The sequence below is a fragment of the Ruditapes philippinarum genome, unplaced genomic scaffold (genome assembly GCF_026571515.1).
Source record: "Ruditapes philippinarum isolate M1 unplaced genomic scaffold, ASM2657151v2 ctg272_1_1_1_1, whole genome shotgun sequence".
Classification (NCBI taxonomy): domain Eukaryota; kingdom Metazoa; phylum Mollusca; class Bivalvia; order Venerida; family Veneridae; genus Ruditapes; species Ruditapes philippinarum.
Window position 1 is genome coordinate 87,776 of NW_026860885.1, and position 19,771 is coordinate 107,546.

At 33.3% G+C, this 19,771-nt stretch overlaps 1 protein-coding gene across 1 annotated transcript; it reads left to right on the plus strand.

Annotated features, from left to right (window-relative positions):
• Nucleotides 1-864: 864 nt before the first annotated feature.
• On the plus strand, nt 865-13,483 carry LOC132713740 (endosome-associated-trafficking regulator 1-like). The gene is made up of 8 exons (XM_060696421.1): nt 865-1,057; nt 4,111-4,712; nt 6,367-6,440; nt 7,432-7,492; nt 7,695-7,745; nt 8,560-8,622; nt 10,736-10,869; nt 13,117-13,483. Exons 1-8 carry the CDS (start codon nt 865-867, stop codon nt 13,229-13,231), a joined length of 1,293 nt encoding a protein of 430 aa, XP_060552404.1. The 3' UTR covers nt 13,232-13,483.
• Nucleotides 13,484-19,771: the final 6,288 nt, after the last annotated feature.

Genomic DNA, 19,771 nt, shown 5'->3' on the forward strand with positions numbered 1-19,771 from the left:
TTTTACTAAATGACTCTGCAAACATAGTTAAGTTTGATAATTGGTGTAATATACAAATGGTGTACCCTTTTAGTGGTGTGTTCCCGATTTGTTTCAGTACAGCTGCCATATTTGTTTACATGTTCATAGCCCCTGCCTTTTATGGAAGACAGGGTTTTGATAATTTTTGAGCACCTAATCAATTGGAATCATAAGAGTACTAGTAAAGCACGGATTTATATTACATTTATGTAATATAAATCCGTGGAGTAAAGGCAATTCAATAAAGTATTGTCCACATTTGCCCTAAATTATCATTATTTCAGTGTTTTAAATAGTTTTTACTGCTACTTTTATTTTAGAATTGTATTTTTGTACTGTTAAATATTGTCTGCAAAATGGCCAATCTTCTATCAAACTTGGAGTACTTGTACATGGTTTCAGGTCAGGTACAAATAGCACACACAAACTCCCAGTGTTTTTCACTTAAATAATGCATAAATCATACACAAATAGAAATATTGGTCGAGCACTGGGCTGGTCGAGCACAGATACTGTGACTCTAGAATTAGGGACCATTTCTCGTAATGTAAGTCTATGCTATAGGAAGCGCAACTTTTTCCCGCCAATGACCGAAATGTCGAAAAGTTGCGATTAGAACTGTCCGCGAAGTGTTCCGAATGATGTATCGTGGGAGCAACAATTAGTATTGTTACCTAATAGTACTAATACTCGTTTTTAGTATATTCTTAAACAATTTTCAGTCTCAAAAAAAAGCAATAAATTTTAACCGGATAACATATATTCATAATGTGTCAAAATTTGCTCCATATTTAAAACAAATAAAATAAATGAGTAAATAACTTCTCCCCCAAAACAGGAAGTATGGCGGAAGGTGGACAAAATCCGGACAGAGACAACCCATTTTCATTCAAAAGTTTCGTAACTAAGAAAGATAAGAAGGTGACAACGGATGGCAAAGCATCTGCTGATGATGATCTTGATATATTTGATTTGCCTGATGTTAGCAATCAGCGAAAACGCGATAAACCCAAGCAAATTGTTGTTGTTGACGAAGGTAGGCTGTAGCTAACCTGGCTAACTCATCTAGAAGCTAACTTGACTAGAAAAGTAAAAATGTTTTTGTGAAACAGAATATAAACACAGGCATTCCACTCATTTATCATGTCAAAAATATTGTTATGTTAAATAATCTCCAGAACAAATTTAATACCGTCATGACCAGAACAGGCGCTAGTCACATAATCAAATATTTTACATAATCGGTCTATATATGTATATAAAGGTATCTTTATATACATATAAACCGATAATGTAAAATATTTGATTATGTGACTAGCGCCTGTGATGACCAGCTGACCAGGGCTCCTGCAGGGAGAGTAGCTTAGAATTTTTACTCGTCCTGCTGTACTCGTCCTAAATTTCACTAAAGACCAAACAGTAGACTAGTAAAGATGACCAATAAAGGGCATGAGTTAAAAATCGACGATAGCCCTCCCTAGTCTAGCCAAGGGGAAGACGCTGTGATCTGACATTAGCCCGGCCCCCTCCCCCCGAAGGCCCATCTACAACCCACATGAAATATTCTGACACGTTTCGACGATTTTCATTTTATCCCTATACTAATATGAAATTAGGCAAAGCCTATGAACGGGGAAGTCGTTAAAAAGTTTCTTTCATTCTTTCCGTTTTAAAATTGTCATTCGGTATTACATGCACCGCTTCCGTTTTCACTCGGAACACTCGACGTTTATTATTTATCCGAAAAGTTGAGATTTGTTCCGTTATCGGAATACCCCGCCTTTTATCATTGAGTTACATTGTAAATGGCGGCGCCCGACTAGAACTGACACTGAAAATTTCATTGATAGGTATAGAATTCTATATATTTTTTAATTGTTTTTTTATTTGATTTTCTTTTAATTAAATATACACGTGTAGTCTATAGCCGGGCAAGCCAAAGCCCGGACCCGCTTCGCGGGTCCGGTCTTTGACTTCCCCGTATAAATTAAGTTATAACTATAAGTTATAAGCTGTTTTCATTTGACATCAGCAGACATGTCTATCAGAAACTAAGCTTTTATGCACACAAGTTCATGACATCATATATATATATTAGTTACTTTTAGTAAAAAGATAACAGCACATGAATGAAAGGTTTGAGTTGGTTGGGTCTGAGATAAGGAACTTCTACGATATCTTTGCAGCCTTAAATTTGTTATCTGTCCATATTCTGGATGATAGCAGTTTAAATATTATTATGATGCTAAATGTCAGCAAAGTGACATGATAAACAGTTCAAAGGTACAGGTGTCCATCCCTTGTTATTTGTCCTTTTGTGGCATCTAAGTCTATCTGAATATCCAGTTTTAACCCATTTCAGTTGTCACAGGTATGCTGTGATTTTCCTACTAATATAACAGACTCCCAAAAAAGGACTCTTCCGAAATGAAATTTTCTTTAAAATCATGCAGTTTGCCCAAAAATCTGAACATAAACTAGCTTTTTTACTTCACAAATCAGCAATTTTAGGGATATTTTTCCCAAAAGCAAGAGGCTAAGGCATCTTCCCAATTAAGTGTGAAAATCACTGGTACATGTATGATAGTAAGAATACACAGAATAGATACAGTATTTTGGTTTTAACTAAACTAAACATGTAAACCAGATTTATTCTAATAATTCAAGTAAAAGTACACCAAAATTAAGTAAATTATAGAAGTAAAAGTAGACATTGCATTATATATAATATACATATCATGGCTGTAGTCTGTCACTGTGTAGAAACAGAAAGTACAAAATTTCTTCCTGTGGATATTAACTAGGGTTTGGTTATATTTGTTCATCAGTGGGCATTTTTAACTCGATTATAATTGTCAGAGATACTTTCAATCATATTTATGCTGATACAGACTTTATTTTCCATAGGAAATCAAATATATACATATTGTTATACATTATAGAATATTACACTGTCTGTTTTGTTAACATCTAAAACCTTGTTGTAGAAGTAGTGAAGTACTTTCAATCTGTATATAAGTCCAATGTTATTAGGAATAAAAGCAAAAATTTTCTCATTCTGTTAACAGCTGTAACTATTAAGTAATTTCTGCAATCTTTTATACTCCCGGCAGCCAGGGCCAAAAAAAACTCTTCTTTGTAGAGGCTGAATATAGGCTGCTTCCCCAACCAAACTAGCCTCTTTTTTTCCCCAGTTTGGTCCTCAAAATTCCCCAGTCTTTTGAAATTTAGAACAAAAATTAAATGATCCTGTTGAATTAAGGTCTTTTACTGCCTTATTAGTATTTCCCAGTGCTTTTTGCTTTTCTATTTTGAAAAACTTGTTAAAAGTTTAAGTTAAAATAAATTTGAGACCCCTTTTCCCAAAGTATGCCAAAGTCATGCATATTTTCCCCAGGAAAAAGGCTGAGGCCCCTTCCCCAAAAATGGTGTTTTGGCCCTGGCAGCAGAGACTTATTTTTAAACACCTGGGAAATAATATAACGGGACACTTAACTGGAGATTAGTGTGCACTATATCTTTTTGTCCAATTATAGCATTACATAGTCATAACATAGTTTTATGAAAATTTATCTATGTATATTTTTAACATATAAATATATGATTTTGACACTATGCTTATTTAACTGTTGATTATGTGTCAATTGGACTACAAAATAAGATGGTTTAAGTATCACAGTTAACATATGTTATTGGATATATTATATATTCATTTAGGTGGTTTCATTTAAGATGTTGCAAGACAGTGATTATTCTTGAAAAGTATATAATGCTTAAATTTCAGTGTTGAATTTATTGATATTTTTTATACAGTGACTGTTTGCAACAATTTAATGCTTAAAAGTTTTCTTTTTGAATGGATTTGATCAACATATAATGCATAATACCTTAACAAAAATAAGGCTTATGAAAATAGCTTATTCCCTAAGCAAAGATTGTTTCACATAAGCCATTCTTCTATTTACTGTTATAATATTGAACATACTATGTAATACATGTATTGGAGGATTGCACATATGGCTCATTTGGGTGCTAGTGTAAATGAATTAAACACAATACAAAATATATGATTAGAATAATTTGTTTCAGATGAAGGAAAACAAGGGCAACAAAAGAAGAAAGGCAAATCAGAAAACCCATTTTCATTCAAGAAGTTTTTGTCTGGAAGTGGTGGTAAAAGTAATGAAAGGTCTAGTCCTTTACAGCAGCAACAACGTATTACTACAGTGAATGATGATAATGACGATGATGATTTACATAGCGTGCCAAACTTACATGTGACTGGTGAATTGCCAGATTTTGTGCAAGATCATTATTCAGATGGTATCGGAACCTCTCCAAGAGGTTTAGAACTTCCAGATTTTACCATCCGAGGTATCACGGACAATGGTCCCGATATTGGCGATACAAATTTTCCTGGCACCGATTATTCAAGTAAAGAAGATGGTGAAGATTCAGATCGTAGACACGGGAATAGTGCCGATGTTCACAGTGACTTTGATGAAAATTCCGACACGGAGGACAGTGTTCCGGCACATGGAAGTTTAGTTAATAGATTACCAGACTTTTTATCGGATGCTGCAGTGAGCTCAAGTAAAAATTCTGACAATGTTAACGGCAGTGTTCCTATTGTTTCCAGAAATTCGAGACATGTAGATACTCTGGTTACCAATCATGTTGAACTTCAAAAGGTATATGATGTTGATACTACTAGAGAATGAATGTTTTAATCTCAAACTTTCTAAATTATTTGGTAACTAAATTGAAGAATTTAGATTTTATATACCACTGCATTTTGTAAAGCTTTATTAACCAGGTTTTCAATTTTGAAAATCCTGGTTATTAGATGGGGTATGGGGGCGGTATGGCGGGCTGGGCGGATGGGCGGGCGGGCGTCAAACGAAATTGTGTCCGCTCTGTAACTCTTCAACCCTTTGAAGAATTTTGATGAAACTTCAGACAAATGTTTACCACATCAAGATGACGTGCAGAACGCATGTTCCGCAGGCTGGCTCCAAGGTCAAGGTCACAGTGACATTAACATTGAAAATCCTGTCCGCTCTGTAACTCTTCAACCTTTGAAGAATTTTGATGAAACTTCAGACAAATGTTTACCACATCAAGATGACGTGCAGAACGCATGTTCCGCATGGCTGGCTCCATGGTCAAAGGTCACAGTGACATTAACATTGAAAAATCCTGTCCGCTCTGTAACTCTTCAACCCTTTGAAGAATTTTTGATGAAACTTCAGACAAATGTTTACCACATCAAGATGACGTGCAGAACGCATGTTCCGCATGGCTGGCTCCAAGGTCAAGGTCACAGTGACATTAACATTGAAAATCCTGTCCGCTCTGTAACTCTTCAACCCTTTGAAGAATTTTGATGAAACTTCAGACAAAGTTTACCACATCAAGATGACGTGCAGAACGCATGTTCCGCATGGCTGGCTCCAAGGTCAAGGTCACAGTGACATTAACATTGAAAATCCTGTTTACATGATTTTAACTTGATTTTGGCAGTCAAAGGTCATATCATCTTTGGGAGGTAATTTAAAAAAGATATGATATATTATTTCATGGTCTACTTTGTATCTTGTTTTTCATTATACAGAATTATCAATATAATTTATAGTGAACAAATTCTTCTGTCCTGAAACTCGTCCTACATTTCTTCAACGGATTTTGTTCAAACTTTCACAGAAGCTTTGTCATCAAGCACCTGGCACATATTGTCGGGGTTTTGTGATTGGATAGTTTTTGACCTAATTATGGCCCTTTGTTTTTTTCCTTATACATAATATTATAGTGAACACTTCTTCAGTGGCAATTCCTCCTACATTATTCATGTTTTACATTGCACATAGTTACATTGTTTGTTGCTTGTATTTGTATTTCAAATACAACATATTTATCTACAATGGTGATAATTGAAAACCTGGTTTCATGGCATTGCCATGTTTCTTGTTTTAATTCTAATTAAAACGGTGATCATAAAGCATTTTTACAACATATAACAATAATATCTATATCTATATATTTTCACAATATAATATTATGAAAATACATGTAATGAAATGTTCTTTGTTTGTCAACGTTCTGTTGACAATACTAGACAAGTAGACAGCAAAAACATTGTAGACTCAACATTGTAGAATATGTAAGCAAGTTTCTGTAAAATGAAAATATTGCATAATTATTGTATCACCATATTTCTTTGCAACAAAAGTCTTATACCGATTGTCCATAAAAATACAAGATTATTTAACTTTGGATACTTTTAGATGTAGTACATGTACATTGTAGTAACTTATATTGTAGTAATTTTAACATTTTTCATTACAGTTACAAGATGAAAATCTACAGTTAAAACGACAATTGGTGGAGTTAAGAAGAAAAAAGTTACAGGATGCTGATAGGTATTATATCTTGATTTTAGAAACATTTGATATACATAGTACATTCATAATTTTTCATCCATTGTTTATGTTTTTATTATGTTGGTTATAATTTATTTTATATCTTCTCATGAAAACATAATTTTTTTCAAACTGAATTTCTCTTTAAGACCCATACATTTTCATACTTCTGGCACCTGTGATAAATTTTTGTATTAGAAAAAAAACTGTAGATTTTTTAGTGAATTTTTGTTTGTTTTTTGTTTGATATATAATATAAAGTAATCTTATTTCTAGACTTTACTAATCAAGACTGGTATCAATAATTAGTCATGATCCTAGTATTGCTGACATCAAAACACTTCCATCACCAGTCTGGGTTTGAATCTCGCAAGGAACTTTGAATGAATTTTTGTATGTCACGTAGCTTTTAGCTAGCTTAAAAGGTTAAAGAAGGTCAGTGATTCTACTTCCATGCCCAATAATTCCTGTTATAATTCACTTAAGGACACCTTACTTCTTACTCGAATGTTAAAGAAGGAATGTCGTCATATGAATTGTAAATTAGTGATCTTTATACTGCTTGCTGGTGTTTTACTGAAATGACCTTGGAAAACATATATAGTGATAAATAAAAACAACTTTAGTAGCTTCAGCTTTTGCTAAACTGAAAGTTACTATAGTATATCTTAACCTGCTTGCAGCTATAAATTCGCCCATGTGACCAGTGCGAACCAAGACCATGGTCTGCACTGTTTGCTATTCAGTCAGTTCTTATTTTGAAATGAAATTTCATACTAAAATGTTTCATAAAATACAATGAATGATTTTGTCCTGATTGAAAAATGGGCTAGTTCATTTAAGACATTTAGCTTGGTAAGCGTTAATCTGCATTTTTTTGTGTGTCTGCTAAACTTTAGATGAAATGTCCAGTTCAGTTTTCCATTTGTTCATTTTTAGTATCAAAAATAATTCATGACAGTCATTCAGATTGTTTAGTGATGATTTTCAGAATTTCAGAACTTCAGCGTCAAATGGTTGAACAAAAGAAGAAGGAAGTGGAAGAAACAAAGGCTCAGTGATTTTCCTGCTTATATAACAGACTCCGAAAAAGGGCCTCTTCCCAATTGAAATTTTCTTTAAAATCATGCAGTTTTCCCAAAAACCAGAACTTAAACATGCTTTTTTCTTCCCAAATTGGCAATTTTAGCGATAATTTTTCCCAAAATCAAGAGGCTAAGGCCTCTTCCCAATTAAGTGAGAAAAATCACTGAGGCTATGGAATATGCCATGGAGCAAGTGGAACAGAATCTATCAGCTACTACAGTAAGGTGTTACCTTGTTCAAAATGTTGAGAATTTTGTGTTAGGTTGATAGGTTTACATGTATCCACTGATAGGTCTGCTTGTTTCCGGTGATCAGGCAAAAACTTTTGTTTCATACGAATTTGATAGTATAGTATATGGTTATAAAAGAGAGGTTTAAAAAAAAAAACAGCAAATTTAGAAGAGCTGGGAACCATCTCATGGTTGCTTGTTTGTATCCTAGTCAGATAGCATAATGTTCTCTCTCGGTTACTTCTGCAGCCTAAAGTTTTGTACTGTTATAGTATATAACTCTCAGTGTAACATCACTGTTTAAATACTTTAAAGCTAAATATGATGCTAACCCAGAGTTTAAACTCTCTACATCGTTTTATTAAATCTAATAAATGAAACAGAAGCTAGGTGATGTAAGCTTGTCATTTTTGAACTGCGGTTCTAGGCTTTTTGCCTGACCATATATTTAACCATCATCTGACTTAACATTAAATAACATGGTACTTAGCAAGCAAAGGTCATGAAAATTACACCTGATCAACCGTGCTACCACATTGGTGAATGTATATGTATATTGGTTTTGATTATGTTACTTCAGGCAATTTACTCTTGTCCCAGTACCCAATAAATATCGCAGGGAAGTATGTGACAAAATAGACCTGTTCACATATTCGGGACAAAAAGTTAAATGTTTAAGCACTTGGGTAGCTCACATAAAAGAGCTGGGACATAGTACATCGTATTCTAAGGGTTTGTGTTCTGTTCAAGAGAAAGCATGTTTTTCTCAGTGCTGAAACTTGCTGTTGTTTTTGCTTTTCCAGAAAAGAGCAGTACTTGCCGAGTCTACTGTTACAAAGTTGAAACAAGAGGTGAAAACTCTGCAGGTAATTAAATGGTACTTTATCATGTTTACCTCCCTTATTTCAAAATGATGTAAACACCCCTCAGTGTTTTCAAGATGGCTGCTGCTGCATTTGACTAATTTGTAGTCACTTGCAAACAAAAATTTTAGATTTAGATGATTTAATCAAACGACACTTAAAGTTAAAGTGGACTTTAACCCTTAACCTGCTGGAATCTAAAGTGATTAGTCTTTGCCACCAGTATAGAGCCAGGCCAGCCTGCACTTCCATTCCACGAGACCAGGCTCTATACTGTAAGAAGCTCAATTTTTGTCTTTTGATATTAAAATCCCTTGTACTTTGAATGGACTGTTTTAAATTCAAAGCTGGACAGATCCATTATAGAAATATAGCCAGATCCATTATAGAAATATAGCAGGTCAAGGGTCAACATAGAAGATCTGTAAACTTGAGAATCCAATAGCTGTGCTAAAGCCAAAAGGTGAACTGCAAAAATTCCTAAAATGACTTTAGATTGATGATAGGTTAGAGATGGTAGAAACAATTATGGCCTAAGCCAAAGAACTTGTCTTCTTGATCTTGATGTAGGTAAACTTAAAGGCACATTATGTCTCAGAAACAAATAAGTATTTCCTTCTTTAGATAGGGCAAACATTTTATAATGTTTAAATACTGTTTTAGAGCATGTTAGATGCTTATCACCTGAAGAAAGTAGAGCTGAATGTGAAATTATCTTTTTATGGAAGTAGCAAAATGTAAACAAAGTAGAATTTTGTCTTCTATGCAAAATACTAAATCCCTATCACTACTAATTGCCAAAATGCAACAGAGCAAAAGATGGTTCAGGTAATTGGCCAATGAGCAATTTTTTGGAAGCTATAACAGAACACTAAAAAAAAAGCTTTTGAAAACTGAAATTATTTCTGGGACAAAGTGGGCCTTTAAAATAAGAAACAATAAAACAGTGGAACAAATGAATAATCAGAACCATCAATAAACCACTAAAGGCATTCACTTGATACTTTGCACATGTCTTTGGAGGAAGACGGACAAAACCCCACCAACCCCACCACTCAAAATTTTATAGAGTGGACAAACCCCACCACTAAATTTTATAGAGTGGACAAAACCCCATAACTAAATTTTACAGAGTGGACAAAACCCCACCACTTCACATCCAAATCCCTAAAGAACAAAACATGATAATTAAAGAATCTATCTATTTATTTCAATAGCAATATAATACAATGAATGAGATTATACAAACAATTAACAAACTGTTAAGTAGTCATTTATTTGAGATTGTGCCACATTTATGACCTTGAATTATTCATTATTATTAGTTTCTTCAAATTCATTTCTTCAAGTTATTTACTTACTATTAATCAAAAATATAGCACATTTTCATTAAATAATGATTAAAAATAGCTCATTTTGTATAGAACATTTCTAGTTTATTCAGTTTAGTCTATTTTCCTTCATTGTACGTAATATAAGCGGATACAGTGGCCAATAGTCTGAAGAAACTCAGGTACAGTCTTCTCCTTATTGATGAGTTGTTCACACATTCTTATGAGTTTCTGCTGATGCACAATTGTTTGTTTTTTAACATGTTTACAAGAAAGTTTTGTCCACTCTATAAAACTGAATTGGTGGGGTTTTGTCCACTCTGTAAAATTTAGTGGTGGGGTTTTGTCCACTCTATAAAATTTTGAGTGGTGGGGTTTTTACTGGTGGGGTTTTGTCCTACATTCTTATTTGGATTCTTTATTTAAGATTACAGATATAGACCAATAATTTTAGGACATATTTTTGAAAAATTATTATGTTGTGTACTGATTAAGATTTTGCATGCTAAATTGATATTAATAACAACTTAAACATATTTTCACAGTTTCCTTCCGCCCAAACTGACATTATCTCAGGTTTAAAATTTCACATGGCTTAAGTTTTTAGCTTTTAAGTATGCTGAAAGTCCTAGGCCTCTCCCATTTAAACCCAGTTTTGAATTATTGTAGTTTGTAATTTTATAGTATAGTAGCATTGAATGTGGAATCATTCCGAATAACATAAGTTAGCCAAACTTAGAAACTATCACAATTATTGAAGAAAATGTTTACATATTTTATTTCAGACAGAGATAAAGTCATTGAGAGGGGAGAATGGAATGTTGTCTAGTGACCAACATCTCAATGATGTGAAAGAGAGAACAAGTTATGTTGCCGAGCAACTGTCGTCTGCTACAAAAACTGCTGAAACTTCTCTGAGGTAAGGTTCAATCTTGTTACCATAGTTACAGATGGCTGAGTCCTGAAAAATGTGTCAGATATGCTTTGTACTGGGATAGGGGCCTGACATTATTATATGCCCTAAGACCTTACGGATATATTATGTTATGGTATTTGTCTGTCTGTCTATTGACAATTAGTTTCTGCAAATAGTTTCTACAATTAGTTTCCGCAGCATAACTTTTGAAGGATATCAGTGATTGTAGTCATTTGGCTTTTTAGTGTGTTATAATAAGACATAGGTTATGTTTGATTTTAATTGCCTCTTGCGGTTTGCCTTTAATGGTTGAGGCAAAAGAATTGCAGCCACTGTTTATCCATGCATGATAATAAGTGATGACTAAATGAGTTCCAATAACTGGAGTGTATCCATCTCTTAGGTCCAGCAGGTGAGGTGGTTTTAACCCCTAGTGTTGTATTCAACTTAGTTACACCCAAGGTTTGCCAAAATTATCTTTCCTGTTTTGGCACTATAAGACCTAGATTGTGTTGGTGTGCTGTAAAGCCAAACAAACATACAAAATCATGCATTGTAACTTCTGAATTCCAGAACTTCTAAAGTCCGGAAACTTTTGAAATCCGAAAACTTTTCAGGGTCCCGTAATTTCTCCCGTTTTATATGATTTAAACCTCTGAATAACTGAACTTCTAAATTCTGAATTCTGAACGATTATCTGGTAAAATTGGGGTTATATCAATTCAAATTTATTTCCAAAATCTGGAAAATGTGTGGAGATATATGATACTTGTGATTGTTGTCAGTATCCTCCAATAAGTAATTACCAATTATCTTGACACCTATTAGAATCACAACCTGTCAAGCATGTCAAACAATTGATTATGGTGAAGTGTGAAACTTATAAGACTGAGAAGAATCCCGGACAATCCCCCTCCTGGACGATTCCCCTTCCATATTATTTTCACAACCCGGTCATTTCCCCTCCCGTTATTTTAATAGGGCGGACTTTTCCCCTCCCGTTAATTTTACAGGGCGGACAATTCCCCTCCCGTTATTTTAGCAGAGCGGACAATTCCCCTCCCGTTTTTTTCACAGAGCGGAACGTGACATTATACGGCCCTTAATCATAGCCGCCATTGCGTATAAAAAAATCTATAACCATTCTTATTAAAGATGACAGTTTTTACTCTTAACAATAAACTGTTAAAGATCGGAACTTTTAACAATCATTATTTCACAAAAGTGACATTATACCTCCTTTAATCAATGCCGCCGATGCTAAAATAAGATAAACAAACTGTCAATAAAAAATCTTTAATCATTGCCGCCCTTAATTAAATGTGTCCTTGATTGCAAAACCAATTAAAAATGAAGGCGAATATTCCTACAAATGTGTTCAATCATATATAAAATCAAAATGATCACTGATATTTTGTGTTAGGACTTCATGTACTGATTCAATATGGTGAATGTATTGACGAAATAAAGATTATTTAAAAAATGCGTTCTGTTTTGTTTATATTCATGTATAAAAATTCAGGATATACAATTCGCATGTCCGCCCTAGAGATAAGCAAAATGTATTTAAAGCCGATTGAAAATACCTTTCAAATAAACAATATTATATAATATATATATTCAACAGCCACGGGAGGGAAATTGTCCGCTCTGACAACAGCGGGAGGGGAATTGTCCGGGTTGTTAAAAGAACGGGAGGGGAATTGTCCGGGTTGATCAAAAATTGGGAGGGGAATTGTCCGCCGTAAAAAAATAACGGGAGGGGAAATGTCCGGGTTGTGAAAAAACATTCAAATTTACTGGGAGGGGAATCGTCCGGGAGGGGAATTGTCCGGATATCGACTGAGAAGTATAATGGGAAGAAAAACAACAAAGACATAAGGTTAATAAATCTATAGCTGGTACTACATGAAATATACTAAAGGATAAATTGTGATAATTAACATTTTGCTATTGTATTTAACAAATTCAGTTATAGATGACAAAGATATTTAATATAGTTTTAAACTTTTTTTTAAAGTCCTATAATTTTGCCATTTTATTAATTTGATCATCTTCATATATTTTTATCATGTTTTCTTATACAACTGATGTTTCTATTTGTTCAGATAATAAATTTTTTCTGAATTCCGGACACTTCCAAATTCCAACTTTTTTGCTAGTCCCACTGGTGTTCGGTTTTCAGAAGTTACACTGTAATATGTAGAATTTCTCTTTTTGATGGTAATGATATATTATTAATTTATTCAGGCAGCTCCTGTCAGGTGTGGATAATCTGAAGTTGTTATCACAGGTGCTCAATTCTATAGACAAAATCTCAGAGGATACATCAAGTACCAGCAAAACCAGCTCGGATAATTCCTGACAGACGTAACACCAGTAAACGTTACAAAACACCAGTGAATGTATTATTTTATGTTACTTCTGAAGTTCAAAAAACATTTTACAGAATGACATGGAATAGAACGCCGTCTGCTGTCATGATTCAAAGAGTTTAAGGCAGGAGATATATCAGTTAATCCAGAAGGGTCATACTTACCAATTACTGCTGATTTCTTGAAAAATTATATTTGATTGCAGTCAGTTAGAACTCAAAGACTTTAAAGCACAAATTACATCAGTTTATTGAATTATAATCACAAGTAATCAAAAGGGCAATAATTACACATTACTGTCGATTTCTTGAAAAATTATATTTGTAGGCAATCAGTTACAGATTACTGTCGATTTCTTGAAAAAAATTTATTTGATTGCAATCAGTTACAGTTTACTGTCTATTTCGTGACATATTGTATTTGATTGCAAACAATAACAGATTACTGTTGATTTCTTGAAAAGTATATTTACAGATTATTGTTGATTTCTTGAAAAAATGTATTTGATTGCAATAAGTTGCAGATTACTGATGATTTCTTGGCAAATTGTATTTGATTGTTATTCAGTTAGGATAATTGATTACCATTACACCTATTTTCTGTTTTTTCAAAGAAAATACAAATAATGTAATGATTTTACAGTTGACGAAATTCATGGTATGACCTACCCACAGTAATAGTGCCCCACAATTAATAATGATTTACAGTATATAGAAATTTTCAACATAAAAATTGCTATGTTGCTCAATTTATTGTTACAAGGTTGTTATGTATTGAAATAAAGCCAAGCATTTGTTTTTATTGTCCTAATATTGCCAAAAAAAACCTTAATTTTCTGAAAAAGATTATTTGTTTTATTATATTTAATTGTGAAATAAAATCCATAAATGATGAACTTATGAGCACAAATAGAAACTGGATATGGTTATATGCTTGAACAAAAAAAAACAACACTAGAATTTGATTAATTGATAGATTCGGTCATTTGTTTATTCATTCTTTCACTTTTCTAGGCTTATGACCAACCAAGTCAGCAGTTTTATAAGTATTTTTTTTTCTTTAAAATTTATGATGCCATAGCTGTTTTAGATGTTCATATTTTATTAGTCCCCTACCGGTTTACCGGAGGGGACTTTAGGTTTACCCTCCGTCCGTCTGTCCGTCCGTCAGTCCGTCCGTCCACAAAACTGGATCCCGCGATAACGCAAAAAGTACTGAAAATATTTTAATGAAACTTGATATATGGATAGATGGCAGTATGGAGATTATGCACGTCCTTTTCTTTTCTTCCTATGTTGAAAATTCTGGTTGCTATGGCAACAAATAGACTGAAAATATGGCAAATTTTACACATAACCTGGATCCCGGGATAACACAAAAAGTACTGAAAATATTTTTATGAAACTTGATATATGGATAGATGGCAGTATGGAGATTATGCACGTCTTTTTCTTTTCTTCCTATGTTGAAAATTCTGGTTGCTATGGCAACAAATAGACTGAAAATATGGCAAATTTTACACATAACCTGGATCCAGTGATAACACAAAAAGTACTGAAAATATGTTTATGAAACTTGACATATGGGTAGATGGCAGTATGGAAATTATGCACATCCTTTTTTATCTTCCTATGTTGAAAATTCTGGTTGCTATGGCAACAAATAGACTGAATTTCAAGATTTCTGATTCTAGTTTTTAAGTTTTTTCACTATAAGTTCTTTATTTCTTAAGGTATTTTCTTCAAACTTTAAATATAAGTTGCTTGTCATCAACCACATCATATGTGACAAGGTTTACAACTCTAGCACAAAATTTATCAGAATTACCTCCCTTGAACTTAAAATTTTCATGAAAAAAACATTGTTTTTTTTAGTAACTTCTTTTTCTGAATGTATCTACTTCAAACTTCATATAAATGTTTCTTATTGTCACTCAACATTTGTGAGTGTTCAATACTCTAGCAAGACTATTTCCAGAATTATGCCCCTTTTGAACTTAGACTTTTTTTTGAGAAATTGGTAATTTTTACTCCAACTTCTTCAATCATGATAGGATTTTAAAAATGTTATATTTTGATAACAGGGATGTTTAAAAAATAACTTTAGAGTGTCCTTCAGTACGTCTGTCTGTACATAAAAACTGTTTCCTGTGATCACTTTTAAAGAACTTTTTCAACAAATTTACTTAAAATAGGAACCTAAGTGAATGGCCAATGGCCCTTCAGAATGTTGCTTGGGCTCTTACCGGTAGGGGACTTATGGATTGCTTGCAATACTATGATAATTGCTTGTTTAAGTTATGATAGGGTAAGGGTCTCATTTATGGTAGAAACCCAGAAACAAAAATATCTCTGGTGTCTGATCGCCATTATAGAATATAGTCTGTTTATATACCTGCTCATTAATGCCATTGAAGACGATTATGTCCCTTGAATTAATTAAAGGACATTCATTCTTAACCACATTATAATGATGTTTTTTTTTCTGTTATATATTTGTTACAGGTTGGTTAAACTGTTGAATATGTATAAAATACTGGGGGAAAATTAATGCAAAAGGCAGTTTCGAATAAGTATACATGTAGTATTAGTTACTTTTGTTACATGTACATATATTGTGAACAACTATTCATATAATATACTGCCCTATAACTTGTCAATAATCTTTATAACGAATTTACAATACATCAAACTTAGTATATTTGAGAGAGAAAAAGTAATGAATTTTATTCATGCCACAAATTATCCAATAAAAAAGCTATGCTACAAACATGCAGCATTATAAAAAATCATTACTACATGATGAGCATGTACAATAGACAGTATTCTCCTATTATTTATGAAACATTGTAGACTGACTACAGAAATACTATCCATATAATTCACTCAGTCTGTGATCAGAATCCCTGATGTTTGCTTACAAACCTGTAACAAGTAGAGAAAAGCAGAGATGCACAGAACGGTCTGGATCCATGCTGGTTGCAATCCCACTATTATACATAGGTTTTGTCATGGGGCGGCTCATATGTATAAGGAACATACTTTAGAACCTATGACTGTTGAAATACGTTTTTACAAGTATGGGAATAAGGGATGTGTCCATTCCATATCAATTTAGGCCTAAAATGAATGGTCCATTACAGTTTCTGTAATTAATATACATGTATAATGATAATAAAGGGAATTGAATGGTTTGTGTGATACTTTGAAAAGAATGAAAGCATTTATAAGCATCAGAATTATTGTTTTATTCAGATTTTGTTATTATACTTATATTGATTTTGAAATTTTTGGTTTAGGTTGTTATAAAACATTGATAATGTGACAGTGTTATTCGCAGGATTGTGAAATGAAGTATGTTATATAGTGGTGATATGAAGTTGAAGAATGAAATCTGTCGATTTCTTATGTGATAAACTTGTGCAATTGAAATTAAAAAAGTTGAAAATTTGATTTAAACATTGTTACCTTTATATAAACAGCCCTTTACATACATTTTACGTTAGGTAATCTCACTAGGTAGAGAGTTGGACTGTGAATCGGGCGACCCGGGTTCAATTTCCGGAATGTGCAGGTCACTTTGATTGTGGTTGATTATGAAATCCTTTCTATGGTTATTCGCACTGTACCTCCGCTATGACATGCACAGAAGTTTAAGTTATCAGTTAATTTTAAATCATTATAAAAAAAGATATTCCAAGGAGGCCCTATTAACATTTCTTTCTGTCTGAAAATTGGAAATCATTTACGAGTCCTTGATAAATTGTCAATATATGAGATGACGTAAATTATTAAACTTTTGACAGTTGAATAATAAATAAGTAGGCACTGTCAAAATTTTAGAAATTTTATTTTAAGAGACAAAATAAAATCGCCGTACCAAATGCACACATTTAATGACCATGTTTATTTTCTGGTTCTGTAAGAAAAAATCTAGGACATCTTTAGTGGTAATATTTTACAATTAAGATGTCGAGATACTACTATATATATTAATTTTGAAAAGGAATAGAATTTTAATATACAAGAAAGTTCTTTTTTAAAGTCTATAATTTCTGAAGTGTCGTGGTTTACTGAGAATGAGTGACCCATGGATTAATACTCATGGGCATGTCCCTGGCGCGGATCGCGTAGCAATGAAATAGCGGCCGGTATTCAATTCATACGTGAGCGCAACGTGAATGTGTAAGCGTGAAACTCCAACATGAGACCTGATTTTTCACGAACACACTATTCCATACATCTGTCTAGCGTGCGTAAAAAGCAAATCACTAACATGCCCAAAGTATGGATGAATGCTCGCCGTTTCTGGCTCTTTTGAGTAGTTTCGGCTTCCTCCATGCACACAAGCACAAACGAAGACAAAGTTTATGGATTCGAAATATTGTCAAAAAAGGAAAAAAGAAAGAAAACAGGAACCTACCAGTTAAGGCTCTGTGCCGCTGTACTCATTCAGCGACTTATCATACAATACAGGGGTTTTTCTGATAAATTCTATGACCTTTTTAGTCTCTCAGGCATGGACAGAGGATCGTTAATCTTGCTTCCCACGAATGCCGGCCGTGAGCGTGAAAAATCACTACATGTTGCGACCAACGTAATGCACAGGTTACATGTCCATTAGATAAATTTAGCATATTTAAGGATGAAAAATATATAAGAAAAATAGTTAAAAACCCAGAAACACTTAGTATGGTATTAACTGGAGAATATTCAAGTTTTATTCTATAATTGTATCATAGTTTTTGTATCATAGTTTGGGGACCTTTCTGTTGAAAATGTGTCAGAGTTAATTAAATCGTAGACATACATGCACAGTGCGTTAACTGGAGTTCAGGTATTATAGTTACCGCACTCCAGAGCATGCCCATTGATTGGCTCATTTTTGCTGGGGTTTACATAGTGTGACGGCAGAGAAAGGGAAAGCGACAGAAATATCATATTCTGTTGCTCGTTCATTGGTTACTTTTTCCCGGGATTTCATATTGTGACAACAGGGAACGTGTTTTTATGTTTGACTATGATACGTAATAGAAAGAGCACCGAAACACGAGGCTATCTGATTTGTACGAGGGGCGTATATAAATGTTTAAAGTGAAATACAGTGTTTACAGTACGGAAAATGAAAATATGCATTTTTTTCATCAACATTTCTCAATTTATCATTTATAAGTGTATAATGATTTAAAATATTACGTCGCTAACATTGCGGGGAAATACACAGGATTCTATACAAATTGACATTCAAAATGTTTAGAAATACCATGACTAAATTTTAAATCGTTTAATGATATGCATAAGATGAAAAGTCTTGTTGTTTGGTTGGAGCATATACCTTTTGTTTGCAAAAATATTATTACATCTGTACGCAAATGTTTGTTTATAAAAATCCCAGATTACAACCTCATAGTTTTGTTTACATGATAAATAAGATAAGAGACAAAAAAATTCGTTAATGTCCAACAATATTGACCTGGCACTTCATTAACTTTCTTAAAGGTCATTTGAATAAACACTGAATTGCTAACTTCACTCGTCAGTGACATGTGGTGTATTGGTATAGTTGTGGGAATACCGATCTTAACCAACACCACGTCATGAATCTTTTTTTTCAAAATTTACTTGCAAGAATTAATTTGCAATCGTTTTATTTCACCTGGTTTTAGACAACATTTTAAGTAGTGTTTTTAAACATAATTATAGTTTAAATAGTCCCCTACCGATTTAACCGGAGAGGTCTTTATGTTTACCCTCCGTCTGTCTGTCCATCTGTCTGTCTGTCCGTCTGTCAGCCCGTCAGTCCGTATGTCCACAAAACTGGATCCCGCGATAACGCAAAAAGTACTGAAAATATTTTTATGAAACTTGATATATAGATAGATGGCAGTATGGAGATTATGAACATCTTTTTCTTTTCTTCCTATGTTGAAAATTCTGGTTGCTATGGCAACAAATAGTCTGAAAATATGGCAAATTTAACACATAAACTGGATCCAGTGATAACTCAAAAAGTCCTGAAAATATTTTTATGAAAAAAAAATGTTGTTTTTTTTTTAATTAACTTCTTTATTTCTTCATGTATCTACTTCAAACTTCATATATATGTTTCTTATTATCACTCAACTTTTTTGAGTAAGTTAAATACTCTAGCAAGACTATCTCCAGAATTATGCCCCCTTGAACTGAGAAATTGGTATTTTTCACTCCAACTTCTTCATTCCTTATAGGATTTACTTTAAAATCCCACATTGTAATAATATGACAAGGTTGTATAAACATAATTTCCTTATTAAGCAGGGAAACTTAACACATTACTGTGATATAGACAAACTTAGAACTCAAAAGATTTAAGGTCATGAATTCATGTCATTCATTCACTGGTAAAATTGAATGGCCAATGGCCCGTCAGAATGTTCATGGAGTTCTAACCGGTAGGGGACTTATGGATTGCTTGCAATACTATGGTAATTGCTTGTTTCATCAAGTATCTTTCCATGGTTCTCTTTGTGTCATTATGCAATCGTATATGCT